Below are 22,648 nucleotides of genomic sequence, written 5' to 3'. Positions count from 1 at the left end.
CTCAAACGAAGGTAGCAATATACGGAATGTGTGGAATGTTTAACAAAGGCTGTTATACTAATAGCTGTCAGCTGTGAGTTACAGCAGGCTTAATATTGTTGAAGTTGGTGTTAACAGTTCGTCCATGTTGATACAAGGTAGTAGGGAAGGATATGAGCTGGAAGTCTAAGCATGGAACTGAGTCAGAATCATGAGGCTGGAAGTGACTTCTGGTCTTTTGTCAAAGCCAGTTGATCACTCTGCTGTTTTCCCTTACTCATTAAAAAAAAAAAAATTATTTATTTATTTGGCTGCACCAGGTCTTAATTGTGGCACACGGGATCTTTAGCTGTGGCACGTGGGATCTAGTTCCCTGAGCAGGGATCGAATCCTGGCCCCCTGCATTGGGAGAGTGGAGTCTTAACCTCTGGACCACCATGGAAGTCTCTCCTTACTCATTTAATATCAGTAAATCTCACTAGTTTACAGCTAACGTCCTTTTTTTTCTATGTGCCAGGCTAAGTGGTTTTTACATGAACTATTAGCTAGTTATTGTGAACTGCTCGTCACCATGTTAGAAAAATAATAAAGTATTTTGTGTGATGAGATCTGTTTTCAGTTTGATTTGTGGTTGGTTGCTCATGCATTATGATATAGGATATGCCTGTTTGTAAACTTTCTAACTGTCTTATGCAAGGTGAATTGATTTTTCTACATATAGCAGTAGAGGCATTCTTGTAAAAAGCAGTTGTTTTGGCCTTTGTGTTGTAGAGTTGCAGTATGTTAGAAGTACTTGAGGTGGATTTAAAAAAAACTGGGGGGGGGGATTTTAAGTTTTTTTATTAAGAAAACAAATAAGGGAGTTACTTGGTGTATCCTCAATGGGATCATGACTCCTGGAATTGAAATTTGTTCTGAATCGTGAGAGAGGCAGCCAGACCTGTGGGTGTGGATGGCGCCTGAACTGTGGGTCAGAGCCAGGACAGCGTTGGGAGTAGTGGAAACACGCTTAATCTTTATTGGCTGTAATTTTAAAGGCTGCATTTTAGTTTTTATTGATTCATTAGCCTTCGCTCCTAAATATAAATATAATGTTGAAAGGTATGGACATTTTGTGTGTGTGTGTATGTGAGTGTGTTTTAGTAGAAGGTAGTAGTGGGTGGGAATGTAGTTGTTAGGGAAAAGTAAGAACAGAGGGATCCTGCTTTTTCTTCTTTATTTTCCAGTGCCCTTCCTTAACCCATGTATTAATCAGTAGGTACCAGTAACTTTAAAATGTTAAGTGGAAAATTTGCTTAATTTATTTAACAATTGGAATTGGACAATAAAAATACCAAGACAAGTAAATAGCACAGAGAACCCATTTCCTTCATGATTTCAAATGGTAAATATGAAATAACTGCACGTTTCCTTCTTCCAGTGGATTCTCCATCCTTGTCTTTCTCCGAAGGTTAGCACATGTTCAGATGACCAGATGTCATTCTTTGCTTTGACCTAAAGATCCTAGATGTTTGCTCCTCAAAATGACTCCTTACCTTTAATGACATGGAACTCAAAGCAGCTGTCATTTCCATTTTTTGCCATGGATTGCATCGATGCTGTTAGATCTGTAGTGAAGCTAGTTTGAAGATGTCATGGGAATGAGCAAATAGTGGTTTTAGTTAATTGTTTATTATCAAAGGAGTTGTAGAGAGCTTTGAAAAGCACATGGAAGAAATTAATGAGCCATAATTCTATTTCTCATAGACAAATCATTGGTGCATTTTTTCCAGTCTTTTTTCTGTGTGTTATAAAATTATAATCTCAATTAAATTGAGTAATAGGTTGTAGGGGGAAGACCTTCAGAGATAATCTCAGATCATGGTTAAAATTTTAGTAAATCATGATTATCTGGGGGTGGCTCGTTGTAGGGAACTGAGACCTCTGCTGACCTAGGTAATCAGGCAGAGGTGTTAGTACTGATAAGTATCCCCTGGAGCGATTAGGGTCATAGCTTTGTGGCTAGGTTGCTATTGGGGAAAAGGAGGAGGTCAGGGGTTTGGACTCCTGAATTTCCCTCTCCTTGCTTGAACCAAAAGACCCTCTGGGTTTGGTCAGAATAGGTGTTTATATAATTAGCTGTGGCCAAATTATAGAGCCCCTAAAGTAAAAATGTGTCCCAATCCCTGCCATACCACAATCAAGTTAATCTAAAAACCAGATAATCTCCCAGTCATTGAGAGTTCATACAGAATGTATGATTCTGTATCCTTTCTATATGAAAGGTTTCTTGATTATGATTTCAGTATAATGGTAATGAATCATCTTGAAATTGGGAGAGTAGTTCAGGCTGGTATGGCTGTCCTAATCAGGGTGCCCTTTAGATTTTGCTCATAACACTTGAGAGAGACAGAAGCTAGCAAGATTGGTAGTGGGTTCATTTGTGGGGTAAATAGCCCAAATAATCCAAAATTTAACAATTCTGTAAGTGGATTGACATTCTGTCAGTTATACAAAGGAACTTAGAAGCTTTCTTTTGGGAAATTTGCCTTATGCGATTCTCCATATATGTGCTGTTTCACTTTACATGATTCACTCACAATGTGTGTATTAAGTCTAGGAGAAGTGTCTTTTTTGAAAAATTAGAATTTCCTAGAATATATTAGATCTTTGGAAGAAGGTTGACCACTTGTTTCATTACAGAAATGTGTAGCCACAATACTAATTTATTCTTGTAACTTAATTTATGAATAAAAGTTATTACTTGTTAACTAGTATTTTTCTTTCCAGTTTCTCTTCAGCAACGGGTAGCAGAATTGGAAAAAATTAATGCAGAATTTTTACGTGCAAAGCAGCAGCTTGAGCAAGAATTTAATCAAAAGAGAGCAAAATTTAAAGAGTTGTATTTGGCTAAAGAGGGTAAGTTTATAAGTCTTCCCCTAACCCCCATACTAAAACTGCCTTAAAATGTCAAGTTTCTTGGTAGTACAATGTTAATTTTATCATTGAATAAATCTTGATTTTATTTCTACTTGCATAGTATAATAGAAGCCTATTTAGAGGCTAGGGTTAATAATGAAATTGAAAAACAAGTTGAATAATGCGTTATTCAGATAGTCCTTTGTCTTTTGCCCTTGATGATATTTAAGATGGTAGGCTAGATAGTCCTGGGACACAGGACTTTCAGTCCCCTTAGCACTTGGGAGATAGCCCCGGTCAAATCAGGACTGTTGGCATTCTAATAATAGCCTTAGCTGTGTTATAGTAAAACTGACATTTCATGTAATTTATTCAACAAATGTTAATTATCAGTTAATATGTTTAATACCTGCTATGAGGTGGGCATTGTGCCTAAGTGCTGGGTATACAGAAGGGGCAAGATTCATGTGGCTTTTTTACTCATAGGAGTTGAACTCTACTGAGGAAAACAGATTAAGTAATAGTGAGTTGTTTAAAAAAAAGCAAAGTGTATAAGGCCAATGTATGAGATCATATCACGAGGGAGATCTACTCTGAAGGATGAGGGAAAGGGTTTACATTTTGGGTATTGACATAGGAAAGTATAGATATGATTTCCACAGCCCTCTAGACCAGTGAGTGATTCTCAAAGTGTGATTATGGAATAGCAGCATCAGCATTATTATCTCCTGGGAAACTTGTTAGAAATGCAAAATGTTGGATCCTACCCCAGACTTATTGAGCCAGACACTCTGGGATTAGGGTCTAGCAGTCAGTGTTTTAAGACGTTCACCAGGTAATTCAGATGCACACCAGATTTTGGGAACCACTGCTCTAGTATAGACCAGCAGCTCTCAAACTTTAAAGTGGATGAAAATCACCTGGAGAACTTGTTGGAACTCGGTATGTTGGGCTGGAGCCTGAGAATTTGCATTTCTAATAAACTTGTAGGCGACTGCAGTATGGTCAGTCCAAGGGCCACAGTTTGAGGACCACTACTCTCGACCAGTGATCCTTCAACTTTTAAGTTTATATAGTCTGTAAAATGATTATAAACATCCCTCACACCTTAAAAAATTTTTAATTTTAAATGTAAAAAATTCAAAGGATGTAAATTCTATCGTATTGTTAACACTGACAATTTAAATTAAAACTCATGCTTTTAAACATATCCAGTGGAATCAATCATAGTGATTTAATATCCGTCACCATCCATTTAATAAAAAATACGTGAATAAATTCTTCAGGAATTTTACATTTTTCTCCTCCTTGTGTTAGGTGTGTTTTTTTTTTAATGTCTCCCTCAGAATTTTATTCTAAAAAGTGTTTTTTAGCACACAGACCTGAGTGTGCCTCAGAATTTTACCTATAGGGTTTGTTAAAACAAAGATTGCTGGGCCGCACCCCCAGAGTTTCTGATTCACTAGGTCTGTGGGATCCTAGAATTTGCATTTCTAGAAAGTTACCAGGTGATGCTGATATTGTTGGTTCAGGGGCCACACTTTGAGAACCACTGGCCTAAAGTAATATTTTGTGCTTGGAAGCCATTAAAAAAAATTGGTCAGACGTCTCTGCAATAAAAATATGCATGTAAATTTCTTTTGTATTGAGATATCATTACAGTTAAAGTAGACAATTGATTACATAAATATTGTACGCATTTAAAAAATAATTATTAAGTTGTAAAAATTATTGGAAATGCAGGTCTTATGAGATATATTGCTTCTCCCTCCCAATTAAGTCATTAACCTCTGGTGAATATTATTAATATCTAGAAAAAGGTATGTTTCAGTTTTTTTTTTTTAATGGATATAAGTTGGGAGTTCCCTGGTGGCCTAGTGGTTAGGATTCTGGGCTTTCACTGCTATGGCCCAGGTTCAATCCCTGGTCAGGGAACTGAGATCCCACAAGCTGCACGGTGTGGCAAAAAAAAAAAAAAAAAAAAAAGATATAAGTTAAGCCCTTGCTCTCATAAATAAGTAGACGGAAATAGAAGTGGGTTTTTTTTTTTTAATAGTGACTGTTATTCTCTTAACTCTTTCTGAATTACGTGTTAAATCACATAGTGCTCTAGCTTCAAAAATATTTTTATTCTGTAGGTTGACAACTCAAATAGATCTTCTTTCAGTTTTGTTGAAATAGACTTTGCAATCCACATGACCTGCCAAAAGATTCGTTACCCAGTTATTAGTCATTCACTTTTTAAAAATAAGTTTATTTATTCATTTATTTCTGGCTGTGTTGGATCTTTGTTGCTGCACGCACGCTTTCTCTAGTTGCGGCGAGCGCGGGCTACTCTTCATTGCGGTGTGCAGGCTTCTCATTGCGGTGGCTTCTCTTGTTGTGGAGCACGGGTTCTAAGTGCGTGGGCCTCAGTAGTTGTGGCATGTGGGCTCAGTAGTTGTGGCTCGCGGGCTCTAGAGCGCAGGCTCAGTAGTTGTGACACGGGCTTAGTTGCTCTGCGGCATGTGGGATCTTCCTGGACCAGGGCTTGAACCTGTGTCCCCTGCATTGGCAGGCGGATTCTTAAGCACTGAGGCACCAGGGAAGCCCAGTCATTCACTTTTTTGTTACTGACATTGATATTTTAAATTGTTCCTCTGGTTTGATATCACAGAGAAGTTTTTACACAGTAAGGTAGTGAACCATAGTAAAACTCAGGATGGGTGAAAGCCTTTCATTTGTTAAGTAGGGAGAAGGGTGTTAAGAAAAGGAAGGTGGCCAAAGAGAATCTACACATAAATAGCTCTCTGTTTTAGGAAAGATTATTTATAGAAGTTGAGGATCTAGAGTTTGATTCCTTTAAAACAACATGTGCCTATGAATCCCTTGGAAAGTCTTTACGTACCCCCTCGGGTGTACCCCACTTTGAAGACCACTGTCCTGAAGTGGTGTTATTCAGACTATATGTTGTAACTCTTTGATGGATAGCAAAATTGAGTGCGTTGTGACCAGCAAGTTTTAAAAAGAAATGCAGTGGAAAGTAACAGCACGTTATTTACTTGTAAGGTTAAGTAAGTATAATTGAACAAAATTTTTTGTTTCAGTTACATATACACACGTATGTATAGAGTTGTGTGATAAAATATATGTTTTGCTGTGAATTATGGTTAAAGCAGTTTGAAAGCCACTGTTCAATAAGCTGGAAGATTCCTAGGCCTCACAGAATTCAGCCCGTGGCTTGGAAAGGTTTACTGACTGTAGTGTGGGATGGGATTCTGTTTTCTTGTGGGTTGCAGGAGGGCTGGCTGTTCCCTATTAATTTTGTTCCTCCATAGGATGATAAGGAGATGGGAAAGCTGGTGTTCCTGTCTAGGCATGGTGGCAGTCTGCAAGGCATTGTGGAGGTTGGGATGAATGAAATATGGTTTTCATCTTCAAGAAAGTATAGTCTACTGGGGTACATAATACATTTTGCACACTATCATTGTTATTTGAATATATGTTGTTGTCTTGAGAAATGAGTTCTGTCCAGTTCTTCAGTATGTTCATGTGAATTTTTTAACATCTTCCTTTTAAATTTTGTTTTAACGTTGAATTGATGAAATACTACTTTAAACTCTGTGCAATGGTATGTTCTTGTCAGGGTGAGTGTAATACATTTTAGTGTGTATGTATGAGGTCGTGGCAGTATTTCCTCTGATGACCAATTCAAACTCACTGTGATACTAGCTAGTGGCATTCTCTTTTCTCTTTACTTCTCACAACCAATAATTCTGACGCTTTATCATCCTCTCTACACTTTTTTTCTTTCAGTCTTTGCTTATCCAATAAATTCAAGTTTATCTTGTCCAAAGTTTGTTCATTTTGCTTTCTGTTTTTCTCTATCCCCAAATAAAGATGCTAGGGTTTCCTTATCTTCTTTTTTTAAATTATAAATGGACTTTTCTGTAAAATTCTGAAGAAATGAAAATGACTAAGAACCTCTCATTTCTGAAATACATTATCAATTGCAGTTTTATATCTCTAAGCAGCTTGTCATATGGGTTTGTTCAAAAACATGCCTGCTATGTTAAATTGCTTTGACTGCGGCTAGACCCAAGAAATAATCTGTATGTGTACTATTGTATCTTTACTATCTGAAGTTCTCAGTGAACTTAAACTGGCCATAAAGAACAGGTGAGGTAACTTATTACAAAATTTCAAAGGGAATACTGTGATCCTTTTTAAGAGTTTTTGGTGTCATTTCTAAAGAAATTGCACAGTGTGTAAAAGGTAAATGTTGATTTAGTTTATGGCTTGGCTGATTGCCTATATCATAATAAAAAACAAATTGAAAGATGTCCTCTAAAGCAGCAGCTTATATTATTGCATGAAGTATATATCTAGTCTTCTGTGATTGTCACAGGTGATAACAGTATAAGCCATGGTTTTGATGTGTTCAGTAGTCTTTGTTTTATCTTTCAGCAAACCAGGTCACAGTAACCCCAGAAGTCCAAACACTGGTGTTTTTCCCAATAAGAATAGCTTTTGCTTTGGCGTTGTAATAGCTGTGCTTTCATTTATTTGGAGAGTGGCTGAAATATAAGTGCAAATAGTAATGAAGAGTGCTAATAAAAGGGATTATTACCTCTTGACTCCTCTTACTGTCTGTTCCTGCCTTAGTACCCATTCTTTTCCCAGCTTCTTCAACTGGGAATGTTACAAATATTTCTGAAAGTTTTGTTGGTTTTCTGTTGAACTTGAAAAAGAGATTTAGCTTTCAAAAAAATGTTTTTGATTTAGCTTTCTGCTTTAACCAATTTCAGTACAAAGCTTGGCACTGCAACAGTGTTTGTGTTTTGGAAATCCTCAATCTTGGGCAATGAGTAAGAGCCTGTTACACGAGGGAGCAAACAAAAGGCCATAGAGCTCTCAATTTGAAGGAGAATAGTAGAAATAGAGCTCATGTTAGTCACCAGAAGACAGTGGAATTTTCTAGTGGTGTTCAAAAGGATTTTGTACATGGTTATAACATATATAAAGCTCTGACGCTAACTAACCAGAGCAATAGTTAAAAGCTAGGTTTAGGAAGATATTTATGGTTCAGATGCCTTAAGTTGGTACTTAGATATGGAAATAAAATTAGAGTATATTAAAAAAATTAAAAACCATTAGAAATCTTGGAAACAATAAATAAATTGAAATAAGGTAAGTAGATGGTTTAAATGGTAGACACAGATTTTAAAAATTAGAAAATGGTATTGAGGAGTTCTCCCTCCCAGTGAGACAGAGAAATATCAAAGAGCAATTGACACAGAGGATGAGTTGAGTCTCCAACACACATCAAAAGAATTCCAGGAGAAGATAATGGAGGGAGTAGTAGAGAATATTTGAGGAGATAATAACTGAGATTTTTTCAAGCATTAAGAAACAGTAGTGAGTCCTCAACATAAATACTGAGTACCAAGTAGGGTAAATAATAGTAAATTCATACTTTGACGCATCTTAAACCGTGGAACCTCAAGAATGAAAAGAAAATATTGAAAGCTACCAGAGGGAAGTAATAATTATGCTGACAGGAGATACTACATAAGCAGAATAGATGCCTGGAGACCATGAAATAAGATCTTCAGAGTGCAGAGAAAAAGCAGTTGTCAACCTAAAATTTTATGTACAGCTAAATTATTTAAGAGGGAGAGCAAATAAGATATTTCAGGCATATAAAAACTGAGAGCATTTATCACCCACATAAATCACCAGAAGAACTAGTAAAGATAACATTTACAAGAAAAGTAAACATAGAGGGAACATATAGGATATAAGAAACAGTACCAACCATAGAAACTAATAAATCTGACTATAAAAAACAAAACCAAAAAACTTCTGAGTTCATTTTAATTTTTTAAAAGAAGAAAATAAGACAAATGAGGCAATAATAACAAAATTGGAACTTATGGCAAACAGCATTGCGGGGACATAGAAGGGTATTTCACAATGAATGAAACAGTCTACAAAGAGAATGTAATAATATGAACTTGTCTGTACCTAACAAAATAGCCATGGCATGTCATAAAGAAACAAAAGGTGATAGAATTACAAGAAGTTGATAACTGCACACATATGAGATGTTTAACATTATATCAATTGCTAGATCAAGCAGTAGGTAGATACAACAACTTTGAGCAACGGAATTTTAAAAAGTTTGATCTCCTAGGAATGATGTACCCAAGAAACTGAAAATATACATCCTTTTATATTCATAAGGAGCACTTAAAATATTGTGTATATCTCAAAGGAATACTCAACATATTTTAAAAGTCAAGCTACTTACCATGTTTTGTTACCTATTGCAGTTAGAAAGATTTTAAGCAACAATGTAAATGTTTTTTAAAGTTTGGAAACTAAGAATGCATTCCTGTTGCTCATGAGTTCAAGAGGAGGTCATAATGAAGATTGCAAAATATTTAGAATACAATGAATATACTTGTGGGATGCAGCTAAAACAATACTTTGAAAATAAGCTTATAACTTTAAAAACATTTATTAAAATTAATTTATTAAAAGACATGAGAGGGGCTTCCCTGGTGGCGCAGTGGTTGAGAGTCCGCCTGCCGATGCAGGGGACACGGGTTCGTGCCCCGGTCTGGGAAGATCCCACATGCTGCGGAACGGTTGGGCCCGTGAGCCATGGCCGCTGAGCCTGCGCATCTGGAGCCTGTGCTCCACAACGGGAGAGGCCCGTATACCGCAAAACAAACAAAAACAAAAACAAAAACAAAACAAAACAAAACATGAGAAATTGAAACTAAATGATCTAAATGTTCAACTCCAGAAGCTAGAAAAAAGAGTGAACCCAAAGGAAATAGAAGAAATAAAATAATGATAGAAATCAATGAAATAGAAAGCAAAGTTAAGAGTTAAGCTCAATAAAATCAAAAGCACATGTTTTGGATGAAAACTCTAATTTGAAAAGATACAAGTGTTCACAGCAGCACTATATTTTTAAAAATTAAAAAAAATTTTAAGTATAGTTGATTTATAGTGTTACAAATACCACATAGTGTTTGTCTTTATGTATCTGACTTACTTCACTTAATATGATAACCCTATTTATAATAGCCAAGACATGGAAACAACCCAAGTGCCCATTAACTGATGATTGGTTTAAGAAGATGTGATATATGGAGATACACACACATACACACGCGCACGCGCGTGCACAATGGAATACTATTCAGCCATAAAAAGGAATGAACTATTGCCATTTGCAGCAACATAGATGGGCCTAGATAATATCATACTAAGAGAAGTAGGTTAGAGAAAGACAAATATATGATACCACTTATATGTAGAATCTAAAAAATAATACAAACGAATCTATATACAAAACAGAAACAGATTCACAGACATAGAAAACACACTTAAGGTTATCAAAGGGGAAAGGGAGATGGGGAGGGATACATTAGGCATATGGGATTAACAGATAACAAACTACTATACATAAGATAGATAAACAATAAGAAATTACTATATAAAACAGGGAACTGTATTCAATATCTTATAATAACCTATAATGGAAAATAATATTAAAAAATATGTAACTGAATCAATTTGCTGTATACCTGAGACTAACACAATATTGTAAATCAACTATACTTAACTTAAAAAAACCCCACATCTTTTGGTTAAAAAAACTAATAAAAAGACACAATTACTGGTACAGTAGAGATGTGAAAACATAGGAGTACTGTGCATGTATGTCTATGCCAAAAAACATTGTAAATTTAGATGAATAATTTTCTAGGAAATATGAGTTACCAGAATTACCTCAAATAGAAACTGAATAAACCATAACCATAAGAGAAACGGAATCAATAAACAGAATTCTTACTCACAAAAGGATGTCACAGGCATAAGTTTTATAGGCAAATTTTAAAAAATCTTCAAGGAAAATTTGTTCCTATCTTTTATATACTGCGTTAGTAACAAGAAAAAACTAGAGAGCTATCCACTTCATTTTGTGGGATTAGTACAATGGAAGCAGTAATACTAGTGTACCAATAAACCAGTCTTGTTTATGACCATAGGCTTTAAAATCCTAAATAAAATTGACTTCAGGGACTTCCCTGGTGGTCCAGTGGTTAGGACATTGTGCTTTCAGTGCAGGGGGCGTGGGTTCGATCCCTGGTCAGAGAACTAAGATCCCACACGCCACGCGGTGCAGTTAAAAAATTGTTTTTAAAAAATTGATTTCAGCGGAGTATTAAAACATAGTATATACCGTGACCATGCATACTAGGAGCACAAGGATAGTTTAACATTGCAACATCTATTGATGTAACTCACTGCATTAACAAATGAGAAAAACCAGAAAGCACATTCAATAAAAGTTAATACACTTTAGTAATATGAGTTCATACTAGTTCCTAGCAAATGAGGAATTGAGGGGGCCTCTCTGTTTCTATTAGAAACTAATAGAATATATTATACTTCATGATAAAACAAGATAAGAAGGCCTATTGTCAGTACTTTAATTCATTTTAATACTGTAGGTCCTCCTAGCCAATGCAATAAAATAGAAGGAAATTAGTTATAAAATTTGGGAAGTTAATGACAATTTTGTCTCTGTGGAGTCCATATGATTAACAACATAGAGGAACCAAGAGAATCCACACTATTAGAACTAAAGAGTTATCAGCATTGTTGGTATGAAGATCACTATAGAAGAATCAGTAATGTTTCTCCATATCAGTAACAACTAGAGAAGTAAAAGAAGAAAAAGCAACCCTGAAGTAAATAAAAAAAAGTAAAAATCATAATCCTTAGTCACTTGGGAATAAGTCTAAACAAAGGTGTGTACAACTTTTATAGAGGAAAGTTATAAAACAGTGTTAAAGGACATAAAAGAAAGCCTGAATAAATGGAATGAGATACCATGTTCATAGGTGGAAAGACTTAGTGTTGTAAAGATGCTAACTTTCACTTCAGTCTATAAGTTGAGAGCAATTCCAGTGAAAATCTAGTTTATTCCCTTTTGGATCTTCCAGACTGTCTTCAGATTTACAAAGAAGAACAGGCTCAAGAAGATGGTGACCCACTATAGGTAACTGCCAATTTATAGGAAATGCAAAGAAAAAAGGAACAAGTTCATCTATATTTATAGGTTTGCAGTTAGCAAATCCAGACTGTGCGAAGTTCTATGAGACAACCTAGTTTCCTCAACAAATAAAGTACAAGGAGAAAAGAGATGGAGGGAGAAACCTATAGATTAATAGAGACTTAAGATAGATATCAACTAGCTGTAGTATATGGACGTTTTTGGATTCTGATTCAAAGAGCTGAACTGTTTTAAAAACATTAGACAAGTGGAAATTTCAACACTGGTTTGATGATATTCAGGTATTGTTAATTTTTTTCAGGTGTGAAAATGGTCCTTATAAAGTGAAATAAGGCAGTCAGAAAAAGACAGTATGATTCCATTTATATGAGGTGCCTAGAAAAATTAAACTTAGAGAAAGAAAGTAGAATGTGGTTGCCAAGGGCTTAGAGGAGGCAGGGAAATAGGGAGTTGCTGTTTAGTGGGTATAGTTTTAGTTTTGTAAGATGACAAGTTTTGGCGATTGGTTGCACAACAAGGTGAATAACTTAACACCACTGAACTGTACACTTAAAAATGATGAAAATGGTAAATTTTATGGTACATGTACTTTAAAAAAATGGCCTTTATCTTTTAGGGTTACATACTGAAATATTTATGGGTAAATGATAAGTTTGAGAGGTCCATTTCTAGAATGGTAATATGAGGAGCTCCACAGACCCACTGCCCAGCAAAACTTGGGAAAATTATTTTTAAGAACAACCATTTAAAGTCTCTAGAAGTAGTCCTAAGGCATATAGCAAATGAAACATTTTCCCAAGAAAATCTGTTAAATCTTGGTAAAAACAGAGTCTGGGACATTTGATCCATGAACCACTTCCTCCTTCTTCTCTCCCAGCCTGGTGTGATGGAAACTGCACTCCAGGCAGGTGATGCTGGGAACACAGGTTTCCCTCTCTCCTGAGTTCACAGTTGAGGACCCCCACCCCAGCCACTTGTAGAGGATAAGTATCAGTTGAGTGTGGCCAAGAGATCTGGAACTCTTTTCTTCCCTCTCACCCCTACTCCTTAGGATGCAGGCTCTAACTTGGGTGGTACATACTGAGAATATTGGGGCCCTGATAGCCTTTGCTCTAACTTGTTTGTTGGGTGGAGGTTCTATGCTGGGAGAAGCAAGCCAAGGACATCAGAGGCTACCACTTCATCTCCCACCACTCAGTGCCCTGTTCCTAAAGCAGATATATCACTCAGAAGAGCACCAGCAGGTAAGTATAGAGTTTGACGGATGTGGGTCAGGGAAAGAGATACTCAGAAGGGAGCCCTGCAAAAACTGTTGTCATCCCAGAGTGACTGCACATGTCCAAATCTGTACCTTCTGAGGAGCAACATCAGAGGTTTTATACTGCAGGAGTTGGAGGAAGTGGGAGAGAAGAAATAGACTTTACTAAAATCCAGTCAACCACTAAACAGCAGACAACAGTAACAAGCTGGTAAGGGAGTAGGGCTGAACCAGTTCTAGAGTTATTGCAGTGTATTACCAAAAATGTTTTCAAACAAAAAAAAATTAGGAGAAACTGTGGCCCATACAAAGGAAAAAAAACATGCAGTGCATGTGAGGGTGACCAGATGTCAGATTTAACAGACAGAGACTTCAAGGAAGTCATAAGTACATTTAAAGAGCTGAAGAAAACTATGCTTAAAGAAGTAAAGTGTGACTGTGTTTCATCAAATAGAGAATATCAATAAGGAGAAATTGTAACAAAGAACCCAGTGGAAATTCTGGGGTTGAAAATTATAATAACTAAAATGAAAAATTCACTATAGGAGCTCAACAGTAGATTTGAACTGGCAGAAGAAAGAATTTATTAACTTAAAGATAGGTCAGTTAAGATTATCCAGTCCGAAGTACAGAAAGAAAAGAGAAAAATGAAGAGCATTGTAGAAATGTGGGACATCATTAAATATGTCAGTAAACACATAATGGGAGTGCTAGAAAGAGAAAAGAGAGGAAAAGAAAAAATAATTGAAGAGGAAATGGATGAAAAATTTCCAAATTTGATGAAAAGCAGTAAATTGCACATCTAAGAAGCTCATTGAACTCCAAGTAGTATAGAGGTGTGCAAAGAGATCCACACAGAGACACATCATAAGATTAACAGCTGACTTCTCGTTAGAAACAATGGAAGCAAGGCAGTGGGATTACATTTAATGCTCAAAGGGGGGAAAAAAAAACTGTTAACCAAGAAGCCTATATATAGCAAAAGCATCTTTCTAACATGAAGATGAAATAAAGATATTCTCAGATTTAAAAAAAAAACAAACGGCTTCCCTGGTGGCACAGTGGTTGAGAGTCTGCCTGCCAATGCAGGGGACATGGGTTTGTGCCCCGGTTTGGGAAGGTCCCACATAACGTGGAGCGGCTGGGCCCATGAGCCATGGCTGCTGAGCCTGCGCGTCCAGAGCCTGTGCTCTGCAACAGGAGAGGCCACAACAGTGAGAGGCCCGCGTACCGCAAAAAAAACAACAACAACAACAACAAAACCCCAAAAAACGGAGAGAATTTTTTTCTTAGCAGACTGCCTTATAAAAAATACTAAAGGAAGTTCTTCAGTTGAAAGCAAGTAATTATAGACAGTAATTTGAATTCACGTGAGAAAAACAGAGTCCCCAGTAAAGGTAATTGTGTATTTTTTATATGTATATATATACACACATAAAATACATATATATTTATATTTGCTTTATTGAGCCCATAGCATATGGAAATTTAGTATATTTGCCAATATCAGCACAAAGGAGTTGGATGGGAGGAAAGCTATATTGGACTAAGGAAATGACACCAGATAGTAATTCCAACCCACAAGATCAAGTGGAGAAAGCCAGAAATGAACTATAAGAAGGGCGATATAATAGATGGTATAAATATATACTTGGTCTCCTTTCTTTTCTCAGATTTTTAAAGACAATTATATGAAGCAGTAAGTATAGCAGTGTATCATTGGGTGTATAACATATATAGGTGGCAGTGTAATAGCAATAATAGTATAGACATGGAAAAAGGGAAGAGAGCTATAGAGGAGTAACATTTCTATGTTTCATGGGTATTAGGGTTATACAAATCTGAAGTAGATTCTATTAAGATGTATATGGTAATAGGACTTACCTGGTGGTCCAGTGGGTAAGACTCTGTGCTTCCATTGCAGGGGGCCCGGGTTCAATCCCTGGTCGGGGAACTAGATCCCGCATGCCTGCTGCAGCTGAGAGTTTGCATGCTGCCACTAAGAGGTCCACATGCTGCAACTAAAAAGATCTTGCATGCCACAATGAAGATCCCATGTGCTGCAACTAAGACCCGGTGCAGCCTAAATAAATAAATAAATATTAAAAAAAAATAGATGTACATGGTAAGCCTTAGAGCAACCACTAAAGAAATAACACAAGAAAATATAATGAAATAATTTTGAAAGGAATTAATATGTTACATTAGAAATTATTCACTTAAGTCAAAAGAAAGCAATGAAAGAAGAACAGGAGCAAAAGGACATAAGATACAGTAAACAAAAGCTGCAAACTTAAATCCAACAATATTGTGACATTAATAGTATTAAATGTGAATGGATTAAAGAATCCAAACAAAAGGCAGAGAGTTTCAGAGTGGTTAATAAAACAAGATCCAACTATATGCTGTCTAGTTGATACATTTTAGATTCAAAGATACAAATAGAGTGAAAGTGAAAGTCTGAAAAAAATGTATTTTGCCTACAGCAACAATAAGAAAGCTGGAAAGACCATACTAATATCAGGGAAAATAGATTTTAAACCAAAAATGGTAGTAAAGAATGACATTTTATAGTGACAAAGGACCGATCCATCAGGAAGACAAAATAGTTACACATCTAACTACAGAGTCCCACAATACAGGAAGCAAACTGACAGAAATGAAGGGAGAGATACACAGTTTGACAATAAGAGTTGTATTTTTCAGTATTCCACGGAGAAGATCAACAAGGAAGTAGATTTGAGTATAAAAGGATTGATAATACAATGTTTGTTCTCTGACCACAATGGAATGAAATTTAGGAAACTCACAAATATGTGGAAATTAGGTAATACACTCCTGAGTAGTCAGTAGCTGGAAGAGAAATCACAAAGAAAATTAGAAAATGCTTTGAGATAAATGGAATTGTAGACATACCATTCCAATCCTTATGTGATGCAGCTACATCAGTCCTTAGACATATGTAACTATAAATGCCTGTATAAAAAATGAAATATTTCAAATCACTAATCTTTCACCTTAAGACACTGGAAAAAGTGTTAATGAAACCTACAGCAAGTAGAAGGAAGGAATTAATAAGATTAAAGGAAAAATTCAGTGAAGTACAGAATAGAAAAATCAGTGATGAAAATCAATGAAACTGATAGTGCTTTCTTTGGAAAGACCAACAAATTGACAAATCTTTAGCTAGATTGACCAAGAAATGAATACAGGGCCATTACTACTGACCTTACAGAAATTAAAAAGAAGTGTAAGGGAATACTGTGAATGAGGAAGTGGACAAATTCCTAGAAAGATACAAATACCGACTGAAGAAGTAGAAAATCTGAATTAGACCCATAGCAAATAAAGAGATTGAATTTGTAATTTAAAAACTACCCACAAAATATGAAAAGAAAAGCCTAGGTTCAGATGGCTTAAGTAGTGAATTTTACCATATGTTCAAAGAATTAATACTAATTCTTCTCAAATGCTCCTAAAAAGTAGACAGGAGGATGCACTTCCATACTCATTTTATGAAGCTAGTATTATTACCCCATATCAAAACAACATGGACATCACAAGCAAAAAACAAAATGAAAAAATTACAGACCAATATTCCTTATGGATATAGATGCAAAAATCCTCAGCAAAATACTAGCAAGAAATTCAGCAACACATAAGAAGAATGATATACCATGACTAAATTGGATTTATCCTAACAATGCAAGGTTGGTTCAATACCTGAAAAATCAGTTAATGTAACGCACCACATTAATAGGATGAAAAACAAAAACTTACGATCGTCTCTAAAGACACAGAAAAGGCATTTGACAAAATTCAACACCCTTTTATGATAAAAACACTAACCGAACTAGGAACAGAAGGAAACTTCAACCTGATAAAGGGCATCTACAAAAAGCCCGAAGCTAACATTATCACACTTAATGGTTAAAGACTGAATGCTTTCTCCGTAAGATTGGAACAAGACAGTGATGTCCACTTTCACCACTTCTATTCATCCAGAGCAATTAGGCCAAAAGGAAACGGGGCGGGTGGGGGAATAAAAAGGAATCCAGATTGGAAGGGAGAAGTAAAACTATTTCTATTCTTAGATAACCTTTTATATAGAAAATCATAGGGAATCCACTAAAAAAAACATTTGTAGTAATATATGAATTCAGCAGGGTTGCAGGATACAAGATGAATATACAAAAACCAGTTGTATTTCCATACACTTGCAACGAGTAATCTGAAAATGAAATTAAGGAAACAATTTCAGTTACAATAGCATCAAAAATGAATAATAGAACTTCCCTGGCAGTCCAGTGGTTAAGAGTCCACGCTTCCACTGCACCACTGCAGGGGGCACAGGTTCAATCCCTGGTCCGGGAAGATCCCACATGCTGTGTGGTGTGGCCAAAAAAAAAAAAAAAGAATAATAAAGAAATTTAACAAGTGTACTTATTGTACACTTACACTCTGGGAAGTTCAAAAACACTGGTGAAAAAAAACTTAGAGGTCTAAATAACTGGAAAGACATCCCATGTTCATACATCAAGAGATTTAGCATTAGCAATACTCCCCTGATATACAGATGTAATGCAGTGTCTTTCAGTATCTCAGTTGCTTGCTTTGTAGAAGTTGACAGTTTGACCCTAAAATTTGTGTGAAAATGCTAGGGATCCAGAACAGCCAAATATTCTTGGAAAACAAAGTTGGAGGAATCACAAAACTTACTACAAAGCAACAGTAATCAAGATAGTGTGTGGCTCTGGTATAAGGACAGGAGTAATTCAGTGTAATAGAATTGTGAATCCAGAAATATATACGAAAAATTGATTTCCTGCAAGGTGCCAAAACAATTTAGCAGGGCAGGAATCATCTTTTAAATGAAGTGTATTGAGACATCTGGATGTCTACATGCTATAGAAGGACATTGGATCCCCGGCATCTACAAAAGTGTCAAGGACCCTAGGTTTAAAAAGTAAGCTATAAAACTCTTAGGAGAAAATGTAGGGGTAAATCTTTGTGACTTTGGATTCAGCAGTGATTTCTTAGATGTGACACTACAAGCAGAAACAAACAATGAAAAATTAGATAAGTTGGACTTTGTGAAAAATTAAAAAATTTTGTGCTCCCAAGTGCACTATCCAAAAAGTGAAAAGACAATCCACCAAATGGGAGAAAAGTTTGCAAATATTGTATCAGGTAAGGGACTTTTATCTAGCTTATATAAAGAACTCTTACAATTCAATAATAAAAGACAGCCCAATTAAAAATGGTGAACAGTTCTGAATAGACATTTATCCAGAGAAGATACATAAATGGTCAGTAAGCACATGTTAAGATGCTCAGTGTCATTATCTACCAGGGAAGCACAAAATTACAATGAGATGCCACTTCACACCCATTAAGATGGCTATATCCAAGTCAGTTAATAACAAGAGTTGGCAAAGATGTGGAAAATCAAAACCCTCATACATTGCTGACAGGAATGTTAAATGGTCTAGTAACTTTGTAAAACAGCCTTTCACTTCCTCAAATGGTTAATCATAGAGTTACCATTTGACCCAGCAGTTCCACTTCTAAGTATATACAAGAGAAAAGAAAACATGTCCATACATAAATTTCTATGTGAATTTTCATAGCAGCATTATTCATAGTAGTCAAAAAGTGACGAACAACCAAATATCTGTCAACTGATACATGAATAAACAAATTGTTTTTGTTATTCCTCCATAAAAAGGAATGACATACTCAGAGTACAACATAGATGAACCTTGAAAGAACTATGTATGGTAAGTGACAAAAGCCAGTCACAAAGTATGTATGATTCCATTTATATGAAATGTCCAGAATAGGTGATAGGGATAGAAAGTAGATTAGTGGTTGCCTAAGACTGCCAGGTTAGAGGGTTGGGGGGTGATAAAAAGTATTGAATTTCTTTCTGGGGTGATTAAAATGTTCCAAAGTTGATTGTGGTGATGGTTGCACCAGTCTGTGAATACGTTAAAACAATGAGCAATCACTACACACCTATTAAAATGGCTCAAATCTAAAACACCAAAAGCTGCTGATGATGTGGAGCAACAGGTACTTTCATTCATTGCTGGTGGGAATGCAAAATGGTACAGCCACTTTGGAAGGCAGTTTGGCAGTTTCTTACAAAAGTAAATATACTCTTAGCATATGATTCAGCAATTTTGATCCTTGGTATTTACCTGAATGAGTTGAAAATGTATGTCCATGCAAAAACCTGCACATGGATGTTTATAGCAACTTTATTCATAATTGCCAAAACTTGGAAGCAACCAAGATGTCCTTCAGTAGATGAGCAGGTGAACTGTGGTACAGTGGAATATTATTCAGTGTGAAAAGGAAATGAGCTATCAAGTCGTGAAAAGTCATAGAGGAAACAGATGTGTATTATGAAGTGAAAGAAGCCAATCTGAAAAGAATCTGTGTGATTCTAACTGTATGACTTTCTGGAAAAGGCAAAACTATCGAGACAGTGAAAAAGCTAAGTGGTTGCCAGGGGTTAGGAGGATAGGAGGAATGACTAAGCAAAGCAGAGAGGATTTTTAGGGGAGTGAAACTTCTCTGCATAAGATTGGTGGACACACATCATTATACATTATCCTGATGTAAACTGTGGACTGCGACTAATAAGGATGTGTCACTGTAAGTTCAGAGATGGTGACAGAGGTACTGCTGTGGTGGGGGATGTCAGCAGTAGAGGAGGTTGTGCATGGGGAGGCAGGGAGTTTATGGGAACTCTGTACTTTCTGCTCAGTTTCGCTGTGGACCCAACATTGCTCTAAAAAGTAAGGTTTATTAATTTAAAAAAATGTCTGTGACTTATCTCAAAACAATAAGTTGTAGAATGCAAACTGGTGGATGGGACAAGATTGCCTGTGGGGGTATGGTTGCTGGATCTGAGTGATTGGTGCATGAGGCTTATAATAATTTTTGATATCTGGGAGGCCAAGTCCCCCCACTTTATTCAAAACTATCATGGGCTTTTAAAATTATTTACTATGGAAAATTTTAAACATACACAAGATTATGCTAAATATTATAAATAATGCTATACTAGTCTAGACAATATAGTATTGGCATGAGAATAGACCATATTTATAGCATAGAGGTTTCATAATCAGATCCACATATATGTGGAAATTTGATATATGACATAGATGACATTATAAACATGGGAAGACTGGGGCAAGAGTTTAGAACAAGGGGAACATCTGTATAGAAAAAGTAGATTCCTAGCTCACACGTGAATGCCCCTGAACTATAATAGCTGATCTGTTGGTACTCTGGTATTGCAGTTAACGAATGAGGTAGTTGCATGTATTAGCAATCTCAAAAACTGATAGATGTGAGGTAATTGCAGAAGAATACTATGCTACGAGAGCCTTAAGGTTTAAAAACCTGTAACATAAAGGTGTAAAATATGCATGGTAATGATAACTCCAAATTCCTGATAGTTGTTACTCTGAAGAAAGTAGTGTATTTGTAATGTTTCATTTCTTAAGGTTAAAAAGAAATTGAAGCTGATGTAGCAATAATGTTAAAAATGTTAAAAATTATTAAGCCAGGTGAGGTGTCCATTACAGAATTCTTTATATTTGTTTCTGTGAAGTATTTTATAAAGTATGAGTATCACCAAATGAAGTGTCTTGTTTGGATCCTAATTCAAACAAATCTTCAAGAAGACATTTTAGTGGCAATTGGGGAAATTTCAGTAAGATTGAGTATTAGATTATATCAAACAATTATTAGTTAGGTGTGACAGTGGCACTGTGTACATGTAAGAAAATATCCATGTTGTCAGAGATGCATATGTAGTGCATTAGATACTGTAATACAGTTTCTGGGACTGACTTTTAAAAAAGAATAGTTGAAATAAATGGCAAAATCATTATAATTGGTGATAGGTATGTGGAAGATTGTTGTAATATAATGCTCTCAACTTTTGAGTTTGTAAATCTTCATAATTACATATGCAAAAACAAAAAATTGTTCTTTAATAATAATTTGTACTATTGGCTACCATGTTTGAAATGCTTTGTTACAAAATTTTTTTAAAGTTCTGTTTGTTTCCTGGTTTAAATATACACATATACATATATTTAACATATATACTATATATCATGTATAATAAATAATGTATATTATGTCTTATGTAAATATTTATAAAGTGAGTCAGGAATAAAATTTGATCCACTCTTCCTCCAGGATCTCTATACTGCTTTTAACTGTGAGGAAGCATGCCAAAATTAGTATTTAGGTTTATTATTTATTTGCAGTTTTTCTTTTCATGGTGACAATGTGGTCGTGAATAGCTCTGGGAGATTTCCAAGAAGTCAAAAGTAGCAGGGATAATTAGCATGAGGAGGTGTTAAGTATATAGACTTGAGCCTTGACAGAATTGTATTAATTTCTCAGAAATTAATAAAGTATTCCAGAAATAATGCTTTGTCTTTTATTTCACATTTTATGAAACAGCACTTAGAATATAGAGCTGATACACACACACACTTTTGTGGTTTCACATGTTTATGTCTTTACTCAGTTTCTGGGTCATTCCCAGTCACACACCTACCACTATTTATTAGGTAGCCATCTTGCCTTCAGGATACTTTAGATAGTTACTTTCTGCAACTAATGCTTATAACTGTCTGGCTAGTGTTTCAAAATATTTTAATAGTGGGGACAAAATGATGTGAAACTGATGTTGAGAGAGTAAAGATTTCTTAAATGACTTCACTTAAAATTAGTATGACTAGGTTTTTTCCTGTTATTTGAACTACCAAATTGTTAATTCCTGTGATTGTTTGATAATGAGGAATATCTTTACAACTTTTAAAAGTTCTTTCATTGATACTATCTATTTGACGTTTTTCAAGTACTTAGAAGTTTATACAGAAAAGTGTTGCCATTATTCTGGCTTGATGGCCTTGTGATGCCATTAAAGTTACACAGCTGTTAGTAGTAGCGTTAGAACTTAAATTGTTTTCATGGCTGGTCGAGGTAGTTATTGTGCTCCGTAAAGGAAATTGATGACTTTGCAAAGATGAACAGTTCTTCTGCATAAATATTTTTTAAAAAGGAAGTTGAGGGCTTCCCTGGTGGCGCAGTGGTTGAGAGTCCGCCTGCCGATGCAGGGGACACAGGTTCGTGCCCCGGTCCGGGAAGATCCCACATTCCGCGGAGCGGCTAGGCCCGTGAGCCATGGCCGCTGAGCCTGTGTGTCCGGAGCCTGTGCTCCACAACGGGAGAGGCCACAACAGTGAGAGGCCCGCGTACCGCAAAAAAAAAAAACAAGGAAGTTGAGACAAACAGCAGCAGACTGGGAACAGTTTTGTAAGATAAAATAGTATTAATATCCAGTATGTATAAAATATTCTCCCAAATTAGAAGAAAAACAATTCATTGGAAATCAC

The 22,648-nt window shown here is 35.9% G+C and overlaps 1 protein-coding gene across 1 annotated transcript in view; it reads left to right on the top strand.

The window, feature by feature from the left end:
• Positions 1–22,648, top strand: part of RABEP1 (rabaptin, RAB GTPase binding effector protein 1) — a 79,540-nt gene that overhangs the window by 9,061 nt on the left and 47,831 nt on the right. The window contains exon 2 of the mRNA XM_024736178.1: positions 2,749–2,877. Within this exon, the coding sequence (XP_024591946.1) occupies positions 2,749–2,877 (129 nt within the window). The remainder of the gene's footprint in view (positions 1–2,748; positions 2,878–22,648) is intronic.

Source organism: Neophocaena asiaeorientalis, unplaced genomic scaffold (assembly GCF_003031525.2).
Source record: "Neophocaena asiaeorientalis asiaeorientalis breed wild unplaced genomic scaffold, Neophocaena_asiaeorientalis_V1.1 scaffold129, whole genome shotgun sequence".
NCBI classification, from domain to species: domain Eukaryota; kingdom Metazoa; phylum Chordata; class Mammalia; order Artiodactyla; family Phocoenidae; genus Neophocaena; species Neophocaena asiaeorientalis.
This window is presented reverse-complemented; position numbering and strand designations above follow the sequence as displayed.